Below are 12723 nucleotides of genomic sequence, written 5' to 3'. Positions count from 1 at the left end.
GCCTGGCTTTGTAAGACGCCAACATATTACCAATTGTTGCAAGGTGTCACAAAATTCATGAAAATGCAAGGCAAACTTAGCTTTAAATCAATTTAACTTCAAATATGCTTTTATGAAACTTCAGGAACAAAGACAAATGCTGGTAAATCAAAGTACTGAGACTTCAGAAAGATTGGGAATGACTAGATTAGAGAGAAGGGAATCACTTGAGTCATTAAAATTACTTTTACGTGAACATAATTTGCTAACAAATGTTATTAGCATTCTTCATCAGAAGTAGACCTCTGTGGGAAAATTTTTAAAAGGTTTTTTCCTTGGATTGTCATTTGAGCAAAGGATCCAGTGTAGACAGATTTTCACTTTCCACTTCTGTGAACTGGTAACTGGGACCTGAAGATCCACCCCACCCTAAATTTAATCCTTTTGTTTCTCATCAGCCAAACTTCCCTGAAATGGGCCCCAAGAGTCAGAAGTGAGTTCTTGAGAGATCAGTCATAACATATCTGTGTAAGTTTCAGTTGCTGAAAAGGGTGGATACGTGCAAAACAAGTCCCAGCAGAATTACAAATTCCTCCCTCGCAATACTCATGTGGTGGAGAGCCTGCAAACTCAGGGCTGACCACAGCGAATATAGGAATGGAAAGAGAAAGGCAGGACTATCTCTTTCAGAACATTCATCCATGATATTTATTTATTTATTTAAAGGTTTATTTATTTATTTACTTACTTATTTGACAGAGATCACAAGTAGGCAGAGAGACAGGCACAGAGAGGGGGGCAGGCAGGAGCAGAGAGCCCGATGCGGGGCTCAATCCCAGGACCCTGAGATCATGACCTGAGCTTGAAGGCAGAGGCTTTAACCCACTAAGCCACCCAGATGCCCCTCATCCATAATATTACAGCCAAAATAATGATTATGTGGTCAACAGCATGCATGCAACTGTTAAGCTATTTCCACTTTTTTTTTTTACACTTATAATTCAAAATTTGAAAAAAAGTTAAAAAGATTTTTTTTTTTTGTGGTTTAAGATAAAATTTTTGTTTTATTGCATTATTCTGATGCTACAGATTTGTAATGTAGTATTATGGGAGGAAGAAAATGTTAAACACATGCATTTTCTCTTGGAGAGGATTCAGCTACTCAAGAAATATTTATTGTATGCCGCGTTATGCAGGGCATAGCATAGGTATATCCAAGGACTTTGAAATTTGTTTTGTGATTGGTAAAAAGATTTTTTTTTTTAATTAGAGTTTTTTAAAAACAGACAAAAAAGCAATACTCTCAGGTACCAGGTAAGGAGCTGGCACTCCATAACTCCCATGCCCTGCTTTTCTGCCTTGCTTTTCTGCCTCTCCTGCCTTCCCCACCAAGCTGCCCTATAATCCATCTGGCCCAGCGGGACTAGAGTCAGAAGACCTGGCGCTCAGGCTGGGTCGATCGGGGACCAGCAGCGAGATGTGGGGCAAGTTGCTGGCGAACACATAGCAGTGGACTTGGCAAGTCCAGAAGCAGCAAATGCAACTAGCACGGTTGTGTGCACAGACGCACGTCCCCTGGCTCCTGTCCTCCAGTCCCCCTTCTCCTTCCCAATCCTTAAGAGGTCCAGGGTCTTATTCTAAGATTTTGGGGAAAGAAACCAAGAACAGGTCTTTTTTTTTTTTTTTTAAACTATTTGACACAGGTTAAACAAAATTAGCCAAGCTTATAACAACTGAAAATCAAGGGGGTTAAAAATGACAATTTGGTTCTTTGCTTTCATTGTTAAATATTCCAACAGGAAACTATAAAAGAACTGGATACAAAGGAAAGATCATCTCTGTGTCCATATTTTTACTTTAAAATCAGAGGTAACCAAAATTAATACTCACTATAAAAAAAAGGAAATAGCAGTATTAATTTCTACAATGATTGCAGCCCTGGTTTAACAAAAACACTAATGAGATATTTTTGTTCCATTTTAGTGTGTCAAAAGATGTAGAATGAAAAAGTAGTGAGATAGCCATGTCTGAGGCACTCAAAAGGCTTTCAGCAGGATAATGTAGGGAAAAATTCTGGATTTGCTAACTACTTAACAAAACCTTGCAAACAAATGGGCAAAACTAAGTCTCGATTTTCTCACCATTTTGTACTTCCTCACAGTGATAGCTTGGGAGCTAAAAGAATAAGACAGTCCTATCCTTTCAACTGGCACATTTATAAGGAGCAGAGTAAATAGCTTTGTACCCTACCCCATTTGAGGTACTTTGGTTTTCCTAAGCCACAGAAGATTGACCTCAAACATTATTTAACTTCCTCTTAAGAATACAAAACAGAAAACAATAAGGAGGAAAAGGTAATTTGTGACGGAGCAGAATAAAGTGGGTTATTGCAGGTTTAGTCCTTGTCATTAGTGTAGAGCAGCTGAAATACAGGTTAAGTACAAAGTCTAACAACATCTAACGTCTAACACGCAAACTCTCCAACAGTTCAAAAGCCAATTTTATTTTACCTTTTTATTTTTAAAAGATTTATTTGAGAGAGAGAGAGCGAGCACGAGTGTGGGGAGTGCCAGAGGGAGAGAGACTCCCCAAGCAGACTCCCCGCTAAGCATGGAGCCCAGTGAGGAGCTGATCCCAGGACCCTGAGACAGTGACCCAAGCCTTAAACAAGAGTCCACTGCTCAAACAACTAGCCACTCAGGCACCCCCAAAAGCCAATTTTAAAAAGGAATGAACGCTCTCATGAAAGAATATTCTAATATTAGCAGCAAGTTCCCCACAATTCTATATCATGTCTACATTCTGTTTTATCGCTAAAGAACATGCGTGTTATTTTGAAAATGCACATATTACCTGTCCTTTTCCACAACGACAGGCGCAGGATAGGACTGGTTACTTTTATTGCCAGTGCCCAACTGGCCATAAGAATTTGCACCCCAAGCATACACTTGGCCTTCATCTGTTAACACTAAAGTATGTGCATAGCCACAGGCCACCTGGAAACAGAGAAACCAAATCCACTTAGGCCTGCAAATATGCTTTCACAAGATAGGTTAAGAATCAAAGATACAAAAAAAAAAAAAAAAAAAGAAAAGAAAAAGAAAAAAAAAGAAGAAGAGGCAGCCTGCTCAGAGAGGCAAAACATTAAGGTGACCGGTACTTGCCCATAACTAGCTTAGCCTATGTGTGGCCAAAACTGCAATAAGTTCAACACGAGTCCTGTGGTGACACAAGTCTGCTTTGTTCAGCTTTACTATGGCATTCATTATGCTCACAGAGATCAAGGGGTATGAAGTGAATATGGAACACACTTTTACTTTTTTAAGAATTTTTCCCTTTTTTATTGTAAAAGTAAAAATGTTTGATGTGGAAAAAAATATAGAAAAGCATAAATATGAAAGTAATCTCAAGATCAGGATTATTTTCCTACTTCTATACAAAATAGGGACATGTACCATGCCTCCACGCATCGTATCTGTATCTTTATTTCTATTGACATCACATAACACTATTTCCATATCATTAAAAACCCTTTGTAAACATCATTCCCATTCATACAGATTTAGTATAATTTATTTAACTATTAATATATTATTTGACTAAATTATGCTATATCTATTATTTATGTTATTTATTGAAGTTAACATTTTTTCTTTTTTCTTTCTCTTCCCTTCTTTTTTAAACCTTTTCCACTAATTCCAGAAGTCTCTTTCTTTTTGCTTCCTTACGATAATACCCTAGAAATAAAATTATAGAACAGAGGGTATAAATATTTCCAAGGCTCTCGATATATACTGCCAAAGTTTCCTTGGAAAACATCGTAACAATTGACGTTCCAACAGCTACATGTGAGACTGGCCTAGAAACATAAATTTTCTGACGAACATCTATAACTTAAGTCAGGGAAATAGAGCTTTAGCCTTTACTTCAATGAAGAAAAACATCAAGCAGCTAAACTTTTCATCTACCAAGAAAACTGTGTCCATTGGCATCTTTGCCACTAAAGACTGAAAAACAGGCACACATAAACGAGTGGTGGACGTACCCGCTGGACACGAATGCCTTGCAGAGCTGCTATCCTACAGGGAGTTGGCTGGTTGCCGCTACTGCCAAGTCCAAGCTGCCCGTTTCCATTGTAACCCCAGACATAGACCTGAGGGAAAAGCAGAGACTCAATGCCCATGAAAAATAGAAGCAAGCAAGCACTCTATTGAGAAATATGGTATGTCAGTATGACACCAATAAGGCAACTGGGTTTTTTTAAACAACATACGAAACCATTTTCTTACCTCCCCAGTGTTCACCACTGCCATTGAACACATCTGCCCACATGCTATGTTCACAACTACTTTATTCTGCAGGCAGCCTGTGACTCTTCGAGGGATCGGCTGATTGGCTGTTGATCCAGATCCTACCTGCCCGGAGTTGTTATAACCCCAGGCAAATACCTGGGAATTGAAAAATGAAACATGCTAATTCATAAAGTGTCTCAACTGGGTCTCCTCTTTGCTCTCAAATTCTCTGCTCACACCACAGGTAGAGAATTTTTATAAAATTCATTCTTACAAAATACGTTACTTCATAAAATTAGGTTATTGGTACTATCTACACAAATAGCAATAATTATTCTCAGATATCACATAATATTATTAAAATATCTACTTTACTGTAACCATATTTTCCAGCATTGTGGGATTTTTCCTCTTGCAGATAAAACCTTTGAGCATAGTAATATAGAAGGAACATCAAAGCCTTCTAAATTTTGCAGTTATAGAATTACCTACTACATAAAGGTACACTTCATGATATAACCACCACGACTATGAATTGCTAATAAGACCGAATTTGAGGAAGATGGTTATTTTAATCAAATGATCCAATTTCTAAGACTGCTATAAGAATCTATATAAACTTACTGGAAAAAAATCAATGAGATCTTTAACTAGTCTCACCTCTCCGTCAGATGTTAGCACCAAAGAATGGTAAGACCCACAGGCAACTTCGGTGACTTGCTTGTTTGACAAATTAGTAGAAATATGACAGGGCACTAAACCATGATTAGTTGTCCCATTGCCCAGCTGGCTATAAGCATTATGACCCCAGGTAAAGACTTCTCCTTCTGAAAATAAAAAGAAATACGACCAGCTTTCAAAACACCTCCATGAATGAAAACTAAAAATTCATGTGCAAAAGCACCAAACTCATTCTAGAAAAGATAACATTTGGAAAATATAAACTATATTCTATCTCAAAGCAACAAGATGAAATTTAAATGGATGCAATTATAATAGCTGGAAGATAGGTTTTTTAATAAATGGCAGAGAAATGCTACTAAGGCTAAGAGGAAGAAACATTACATTGAAAGTCAAAGGATAAGGGGAAGATCATTTAACTTCTCTGGGCCTATATTCTTATCTATAAAATGATCAAGTTAATTTAAAAATTGTTGTTATTATATTATTTATTGTATAGTATAATACATATTCAGAAAAGTCCATACAATATATATGCAGTTTTATAAATAATTATAAAACACACACCCATATACTACCACTCAGGTCAAAAAATACAACCTGATGCTCACTCCAAAAGTTCCCGATATATAATATTGAATAAGAGAATTCAGTTTTCCTGTTCTCGGACTTTAAATAAATGGAGTCATACAGTATATACTCCTTTTGTCTGTATTTTCTACCATATTATCTCTTTGTGCTACATTCCAGATAATTTCTTCTAATCTTCCAGTTTATTAATTTTCCTTTGCTGTGTCCAAACTGCTATAAAACTTGCCCACTGACTTTTTCATTTTGATCATTATATTGTTTATTTGGTTCTTTTTCAAATCTTCTTTGATCTCTGCAGGTATCTTCAAGATCACTTTGTACTTTCTCAAACAATAAATAAATATATATAGTAATAAATAGAGCCATCTTGTAACTGGTATCTGACAGTTCTAATATCTGATACTTAGTGGTCAGTTGGTCAGTTTTTGCCTTTTTTTTTTTTTTTTTTTTTTGCTGGTTCTTATTCATGGTTCTTGCTTCCTTGTGTACCTGATTATCTTTGACTATGTGCTACTAATTGCCATTGAACACTCATTTTTCAATGGCATTATAGTTCCTCAAGCCTAGGATGAAGTGAAAGTACCTTCTTGCAGAAAGGTCCTACATTAACTTCTGTTAAGTGCCACTAAGGCACTTAAAGGTACTTCTTTAATAAATCCAAGGCTTGAGATTTCTTGGACGGCCCAGTCTGATGTGAACTGGAATACAAATCCATGACTGTAACCCTTCAGGGAGGGGTTTACTTTCTTTTCTTTTTTTCCTCCTTTTTTGCTCACACCCAAGGGTTTTTCTTTTCATTGCCTTAGAAATGGGAGAGCTAACCCATCTCTGTCCCTAGATTTTAGCCCTTTGTGGGCCTCACATAACCTCTTAGATTTTTGACTCATGATCCCTTCTACCTCGTGAGGACATCAAACCAGAACACCATTTATGTGGAGAGGCAGACGCCCTAAGGTAAAACTAGCTTTAAGTTCCCCTTTAACCTTAGTTCACACTTTCTCTTAAATATGATCTAATAATTTCTCTCAGCCTTGTCAGTGCTTTGATGCCTCTATGAAAAAAAAAAAAAAATTCAACATTTTCTTAGAATTTTTAGTTGTTTCCAGTGAAGAAGTGGTCCAAAAAACCTAGCCTATTACTGGCAACCAAAATTCTCTAAAATTTGTGAAATTAGTTTACAAAAGAGTGTTTATAAACTTTATTTTCAGTTCAAAGAGTAACTAATAAAAAGGAATACTCAGCTTAAGAAAAATGCTAAAGTATGATTTAATTATAATATCCTATTAGTGTGAATTCATGAAACAGCCATGAGACTATTTAATTCCTTAAATTACTACTATCAAATATAGTCATTAGTCACTGTTGATGGTCACAATCTCAGAGTGCTAGAAGTTAGAGGGCATCTTGGAATTTAGCTCTAGTGTCTTAATTTGTAGATCAGGGATCTCAAGTTCAGAAAGTCCAGAGTGAATTCAGCATTTTAATGCAATTATAGTTCAACTTTTAAAGTATAAATAAAAGGGGTTTATTGGGCTTACAGCACTGTCATTTTCACATCAAAAATGCCAATAGTTGCCAGATTCTCTCTGCTCTATTATATTACTCTGATATTCAGATATGTTCATATTTCATGTTACCCAAGGGAATGTTCACAGGGCAGAGCCAGAAACTCCTATCCAATCAAAAAGTATGTTCTCGATTTAAGGGGTGGTCCTAAGTCTTGTTTACCAATAAATAAGTCAGTAGCTAAAATTCTACACTGTGTCCCAAAGTTACCTGTTGTTGCAAGGACAATATGGGGGCCACTCCCATAGCTGAGGCAGGCTATTTTTTTGCCATTTAAAGACTCCAGTCTCCGAGGTTCGATGGTACTCTGGACATCACCTAATCCCAAACAGCCAGAGCAGTTTGTGCCAAGCACAAAAATCTGAGGGAAAAAACCACTGTTAGTTCAAGCACTTCTATTTCTGACAAACCCATTATTATTGTTTCATTGCATAACATTATATAAGTAAGAATCCACCCTCCATGCCTTTTTTAAAACCCAATTCCTTAGTCCCCCCTCCCCAAGATCTTCAACTTAGCAAATCCATTACTGCAAGTGTCTGAATTTTTTCTTCAAAATTTACCTCATCATTTACAGTAGTATATAAAACTTCATTGCCAGCACTGCCGAAGACACAGGCTTGACGAATTAACTGCAGTTCTTCCTCAGAACAAAGGGAGAAAATTGGCCACTTTCCCACATCTAACATCTTCAAAGATGATGGAGTAGCCTGTACTGGCTGAAAAGGAAAAAATTAAAAATAAATAATAAATCAATAAAATTAAAAAATATATGTGTGTACACACACACACACACACACACACACACACACACATTAAGACTATTAAGTTAAAAATATTTTTTTTTTCCCTTCCCCTTTGACTTCTGTGGAAGTCAGCACCGACTCAAGGAGGGCCCATTCTTTCTAGTCTTGAGAGCCCCTCCCAGCTATGGGAACTGTCCTGAGAAGCCCACTGCTTCAGTCCTGCTCTCACAGCAACCAAGAGCCTGAGACCCCAGCTGGGACCAGATCTCACCTAATTTTCCTCAGGGCCACAAGAACCGTCCAAGACTGACTTCTGTACTTTCAGTGCTATGTCTTAAATGTAGCTCTGGAAACTAGGCTGGTTGGAAAGGCAGGAAAGGCAGGAAAAACTGAAAGGGCACGGGGATTTCATCAGGCACCTAAGTCTTAACAAAATGCATTCCTGGAAAAGAACGATGCTGAAGGTGACACCAAGGAACCAGTCCAGAAGTTTCGGTTCTTGGGTCTATTCTGACTGTCAGTTGAGCAGTTAGTGGCTTCTCTCGTCTATCCCCCACTCCATCCCCTCAGGTTTGGGGATTGCTAGGAATATACACCCACAAAGAATGTATTTGTTTGCTTGGGCTGCCATAGCAAAGTATCACAAGCTGAGAGGCTTACACCAAAGAAATTTATTTTCTCACAGGTCTGGAGGCTAGAAGTTCAAAGTCAAGGTATCTTCTAGTTTGGTTCCTCCTGAGAGCTGTGAGGGAAGCTGTGAGAGGTAGGCCTCTCTCCTTGGCTTGTGATGGCCATCTTCTCTCTGTGTCTTCATATCCTCTTTGCTGCATGCACATCCATCTCTTGATCCAAACTGCCCCTTTTCATAAGGGCACCAGTCATACCGGAATTAGGGCTCACCGTAATAATCTCAGCTTAACTAATCACATCTGCAATGACCCCATCTCCAAATAAGGTCACCTTTTGGGGTCTTGGGGTGTCTTAGTGTATATATGCTATTCTAACAGCATGCCACATGGGGTGGGTTATAAACAGCAAAAATTTACTTCTCATAATTCTGCAGACTGGGAATTTCAAGATCAAAGCACCAATACGCTCATATTCTGATGAAGGCCCCCTTCCTGCTTCATAGCCACTGCCTTCTCACAATGTCCTCCTCATGGGATGGAAGGGGCATCGTCCATGGGATGGATCTCTTTGGAGACCCTTTTATAAAGCACTGATCCCATTCATGAGGCTTCCACCTTCATAACTTCATCATGTCCCTAAGTCCCACCTTCTAATAACCCCCACCTTTGGGGGTTAGGATTTCAACACAGAAACTGGGGTTGGTGGGGGGGGGGGGAACAATTAAACCCATAAAAGTATACGTTAAGATCATAAGCTCCTGTGCTCTCATAAGAGCATACTATGTGGACACTGTAAAGCTGTTTTAAAGAGAACTTTTATTTATTTGCTCTACTGGAAACATTTTTACATATGTCCTTTCCAGCTTTCAAAAATTTGAGGATTACAATAAGGTGCATAAACAGCCAACGTGTCCTTCAAATGGCCTATCACTATACTCCTGCTTAATTTAAAGGAGCGAAGGATTTTCTGAGGCCTGTCTTTCCCATCAGCTATTAAGTCAACCTTACCAGGAAAGAATTCTGGTAGAAAGCTGATTGGACTAGCTACTTATTTTCTGCAGATCTGAAAGCATATTTGTCCCACCCACTTTAGGAGTCAGGAGAGTGTATGCGTATGTACACACACACACATATTATGATGACTTGGCTCACAAGATAATGGAGACTCAGAAGTCCCATGATCTCCATCTGCAAGCTGGAGACCCAGGAGGGCTGGTAGCATAATTTAATGAACCCGGAAGCCTGAGAACCAGGGGAGACAGTGATGTACATCCCAGTCTGAGGGCAGGAAAAGATGAAGTGAAGTGACCCCTATCAATCAGTGAAACAGGGGGAAAAAAGGGATGAATGCCTCCTTCCTCCCTTTTGTTCTATTCAGTCCCTTAGCACTGTGGATCATACCCACCCACACCGGGGAGGGCAAACCATTTAGTGAGTTCCCCAATTCAGAAACTCTACTAGAAACACTCTCACACATACACACCCAGAAGCAGTGTTAATTTGGCACCAGTGGACCACTCAAGCTGACACAAATTGAGCAACACACCATGCGAAGGAGCCCACGTGGTCACAGAGGCAGAGACTGGAGCAATCACCTCCAGGTCCAGGAACCCCTAAGAACTGACAGAAACCTCCAGAAGCTGGGAAGAAGAAAGGAAGGCTTCTTCCCCAGAGCCTTCAAGAAGTATGGCCCTGCTGGCCCCTTAATTTCAGACTTTTAGTCTCCAGAACTATAAAAGAATAAATGTCTATGGCTTTAAGCCACCCGTTTGTGGTGAAGGCAGCCCTAAGAAACGAATGCAGAAGGTAGGCAGCCTGTAACTGTAAACAGCATCTTCCTGAGTTAATGGCAGCGCCTGAAGCAGGATGAGCTCCCCTGATGCCAAAACCAGACGCTGCCCTCAGCATGCCACTCAAGCTCTAAGACCCTGTCCGGAGAATGAAGTCCTTGGTTATCTTTTGGGCAGCACCCAAGGCCACTATAGAGGTAAGGGCAGAATCTCTCATTATATTAGCTTTTAGTCCAATCTACCATAAATCACCCACCTCCTTATATCACGAAGGAATCTTATCTTCTCTGGCATCTGCATTTTAATTTTTTTTCCTATTTAAGTCTATAAATTTCAAAAAGAACAATGTTTGGGATGTGGCATCAAATATTTATAGATGAAGTGTGCTAGTTAAAAGAATTCTTACATATTATTTCTAATCTTCACAAATATAGGGCATAGATATTGTCATCCTCATTTTAAATATAAGGAAACTGAGGCAGAGGAAGACTAAGTAATCTTCCAAGATCACTTGCTTCTAAAGACTGCTTTCCATATAGCACATGTTGCAGAGAAAAAAAAAGTTCACATATAAAGTTATACCACTGGAAGATCTAGCTTACAATTACAAGGCTTTGGTTGTTCTCATCCAGTCCTTAACGAACAAGGCAAGAATACACACTGTGGGCTACTTCCATGAACAGGGCGGACAGCAATATACAAAGAGAAATTAAGCATTCCCACCTCATTTTCTCCTTTCCAGCAGATTTTTGGATTTCAACTTCCCTGCTACAAAAATCCAGTGGTTTTCTTAGATGCCTAGAATCAGGTGGTAAATCCAACAAACTCCTAAGACATCTTTCTACAAATCATTGGTTCTGAACTTTCTTTCGGACTCACTTGTACCAAACCTCTAGTACCCACCCGCCCCATGACTCTACTAACCACTGGGATTCTAGTGCGTGCGTGCGTGCGTGCGTGTTGAAGTGTTACCTGCAGGCATACCTCCATTAAAGGTTGCCACAAGTCAAAAGAACATCAGATGTGACAGAATCACTGATCATGTATTAAGGGCCAGATAGGAAAGGTATAAAAATGCAGCACAATCGTTCCCTTTAAGGAGCTCACAATTTAACAGAAAACGAATACTTACAATATAACCTGGGTACAATGGAGGGGTAAATACACTGCTTTTAAATGTCTGTCAGAAGGCTGGCTCCTGGAGGTGAATCATCAAAAAAATTTTGTTTTCTAAGTCTTGTGGGGGAGTTATTTCTTGGAAGAACTTATGACTTAATTTGTAAAAGGCATACATTTACACTTTTCAGAGGTAAATAGTTCCTTCCTATCCATCTCAAGGAACTGTAGCATCTGTGTTCTCAGAAGAAAAATATTTCTCTACAACACACTCATGAGTGTACATTGCTGTACATATTACAAATATTGCAAATATGTACATATATTGCATGTATGTGGAGACTTTGTATATATAACAAGAATGGAGGTGACATAGGATTCACACACAGCTCCTAGGGGAGAAACAGCCACCCTGCATGACAATAGCCCTCTCTGCAAAAGGCACCCAACCACCTTTGTGCCCAACTGGTTAAGTAAGGGACCCGCTGAGCCAGAGCCAAGGGCAAGCAACAAAAAAATCTGCATGGGAGAAAAGCACTACCAGGAAGTGAGAGCTTAACTAAAGCACACACAATAAGTCTTCAAGACCGTATCTCTAGAATTCAGTCCTAATTTGGCCCAGGTAACTCTCCTTCCTGCACATACTACTACTATAGGCAGTAACTATTCCCTGACCAGCTTTCCTTTACTTTCCTTTACATCCAGCCTCTCTTCCCCATCTTTCACTGGCCTCTATTTGAGAAATGCAAAGTGGCAAAATTTTAATATTAGCTCAAGGAAAATATAATTAAGGAAACACAGCTCCATAAAATTAGAGACCAAGATGCATTTTATTACTCCTTTGAGTATGGGCTACCTATAGAATTCTGCTTCTCCACCCAAATGAAGAACTGAACAGATTATGATATTTCACTCAACTCTAGACAACTAAGTTGTCACAATTACATTTAAAATACAGAACATAGAAATAGAACCAAAATTACCTGTTGAGCATGACTAACAAAGAAGTTATTTTAAGAAACCCACCAACACCTTGCCTTTGGAGGACTTTCTGGCAATGCAACACTTTATATGTAATAGTCATTTCATCGCTAATTCTGTTATTCTCTTATATTTTACAAAATCTGTTCTTCCTGGGAAAAATTAGGAATTTTTCTATTAACATTTTAGAAGATTCTCAAGTTCTATACATTACTTTTTAAGCTAATTTTCTATTTTGCTTTAAGGGCTCACAAATGAACACTTCAAGTCAGCACACGGTAATGCTATGGTTTGGTTTCAGATGTTTTGCCATCTTTGTAAACTATGCTGGCTTTTTTATAATTATTTACAT

The 12723-nt window shown here is 38.7% G+C and overlaps 1 protein-coding gene across 7 annotated transcripts in view; it reads right to left on the bottom strand.

Annotated features, from left to right (window-relative positions):
• The window catches only part of RCBTB2 (RCC1 and BTB domain containing protein 2), a 43791-nt gene that overhangs the window by 13988 nt on the left and 17080 nt on the right, over positions 1-12723 (bottom strand). For 5 of the 7 annotated variants that reach the window (XM_044249717.1, XM_044249723.1, XM_044249720.1 and 2 more), the window contains 6 exons: positions 7673-7828; positions 7320-7470; positions 4932-5098; positions 4269-4427; positions 4025-4132; positions 2833-2975 (listed from right to left, as the gene is read on the bottom strand). In XM_044249717.1, the coding sequence (XP_044105652.1) occupies positions 2833-2975; positions 4025-4132; positions 4269-4427; positions 4932-5098; positions 7320-7470; positions 7673-7828 (884 nt within the window). Of the gene's footprint in view, positions 1-2832; positions 2976-4024; positions 4133-4268; positions 4428-4931; positions 5099-7319; positions 7471-7672; positions 7829-8126; positions 8175-12723 lie in introns of those variants that run through there. The other 2 variants (XM_044249722.1, XM_044249724.1) reach the window with 2 other exon arrangements.

Source organism: Neovison vison, chromosome 5 (genome assembly GCF_020171115.1).
Source record: "Neovison vison isolate M4711 chromosome 5, ASM_NN_V1, whole genome shotgun sequence".
NCBI classification, from domain to species: Eukaryota; Metazoa; Chordata; class Mammalia; order Carnivora; family Mustelidae; genus Neogale; species Neogale vison.
Note: the sequence above shows the minus strand (reverse complement) of the source record. Positions and strands in the feature narration are given on the sequence as shown.